We start from the raw sequence: 905 nt of genomic DNA, 5'->3' as shown, positions 1-905 counted from the left end.
GGTGGCGCGGTTCCCCTCCCCCCCCCCCCCCCCCCGCCAGCAGCGTCTCCCGCACCGCGTTGAAGTCCATCCCTTTTGGAGTGCCTGGGGAGGGAGAGCCGCCGGAGGAAAGGGAGATGCCGCACCCACGGGTGGCCACCCGGACCCCCCGGGTGTGTCCCTACCCTCCATGAGGACAAGGAGGACGTCGCGGAGGATGGTCAGCGTCGTCCCCAGCACCAGCGCGGAGAAGAGGAAGGTGCAGATGGGATCCACGTACTTGTACTCGGGCTGGACGGCGTGGGAGAGGGTGAGGACCCTCCGGTGCTGTCACCCCACCCCAAACCCCCATCGGCACCAGCAGGGATGGGACACTGTCCCCTCCATCTCGCCCCCGTGCCTGGCCAGGGCTGGCTGAATCCGCTGTCCCGTGTCCCCATTCCCAACGTTTCCCTTTGTCCCCACGACCACCCAGACCTTGAAGAAGATGACGTAGGACGCAATGAGGACCCCGAGGCTCTGCAGCAGGTCCCCCACGACGTGGACAAAGGCGGGACGGACGCTGGCGCACGACGTGGACAAAGGCGGCACGGACGCTGGCGTTGGGCTGCTCGCCGGACGCCCCATGGCTGTGCCCGTGTCCCGTCTGGTGCAGAGCCACCCCCATCCTGCGGGCAGGGCAGCAGTGACACCCCCGGGGGACACGGGGCGGGGGACACCCGGGAACAGCGAGAGCTGGCTGTACGTACACGACGTTGACGGCCACGGCGCAGGCGGAGGTGATGAGCATGATGCCGCCCTCGATGTCGTAGTCGGCTGAGAGCAGGCGCTGAGCCGCCAGATAGACCAGGACGCCCGTCACCACCCAGATGGAGAGCACGGAGAGCAGGGCTCCCAGGATCTCTGCGGAGAGACCCCCCCCCAGC

General features: G+C 68.4%; 1 protein-coding gene across 1 annotated transcript in view; it reads right to left on the bottom strand.

Annotated features, from left to right (window-relative positions):
* The window catches only part of LOC104515450 (zinc transporter 2-like), a gene marked incomplete at its 5' end in the record, with an annotated part of 1,796 nt that extends 901 nt beyond the window's left edge, over nucleotides 1–895 (bottom strand). Inside the window, 5 exons of the mRNA XM_010159422.1 lie at nucleotides 9–84; nucleotides 165–270; nucleotides 457–533; nucleotides 568–647; nucleotides 729–895. Of these exons, the coding sequence (XP_010157724.1) occupies nucleotides 9–84; nucleotides 165–270; nucleotides 457–533; nucleotides 568–647; nucleotides 729–895 (506 nt within the window). The remainder of the gene's footprint in view (nucleotides 1–8; nucleotides 85–164; nucleotides 271–456; nucleotides 534–567; nucleotides 648–728) is intronic.
* Nucleotides 896–905: the final 10 nt, after the last annotated feature.

Source organism: Eurypyga helias, unplaced genomic scaffold (genome assembly GCF_000690775.1).
Source record: "Eurypyga helias isolate BGI_N326 unplaced genomic scaffold, ASM69077v1 scaffold34429, whole genome shotgun sequence".
NCBI lineage: Eukaryota > Metazoa > Chordata > Aves > Eurypygiformes > Eurypygidae > Eurypyga > Eurypyga helias.
This window is presented reverse-complemented; position numbering and strand designations above follow the sequence as displayed.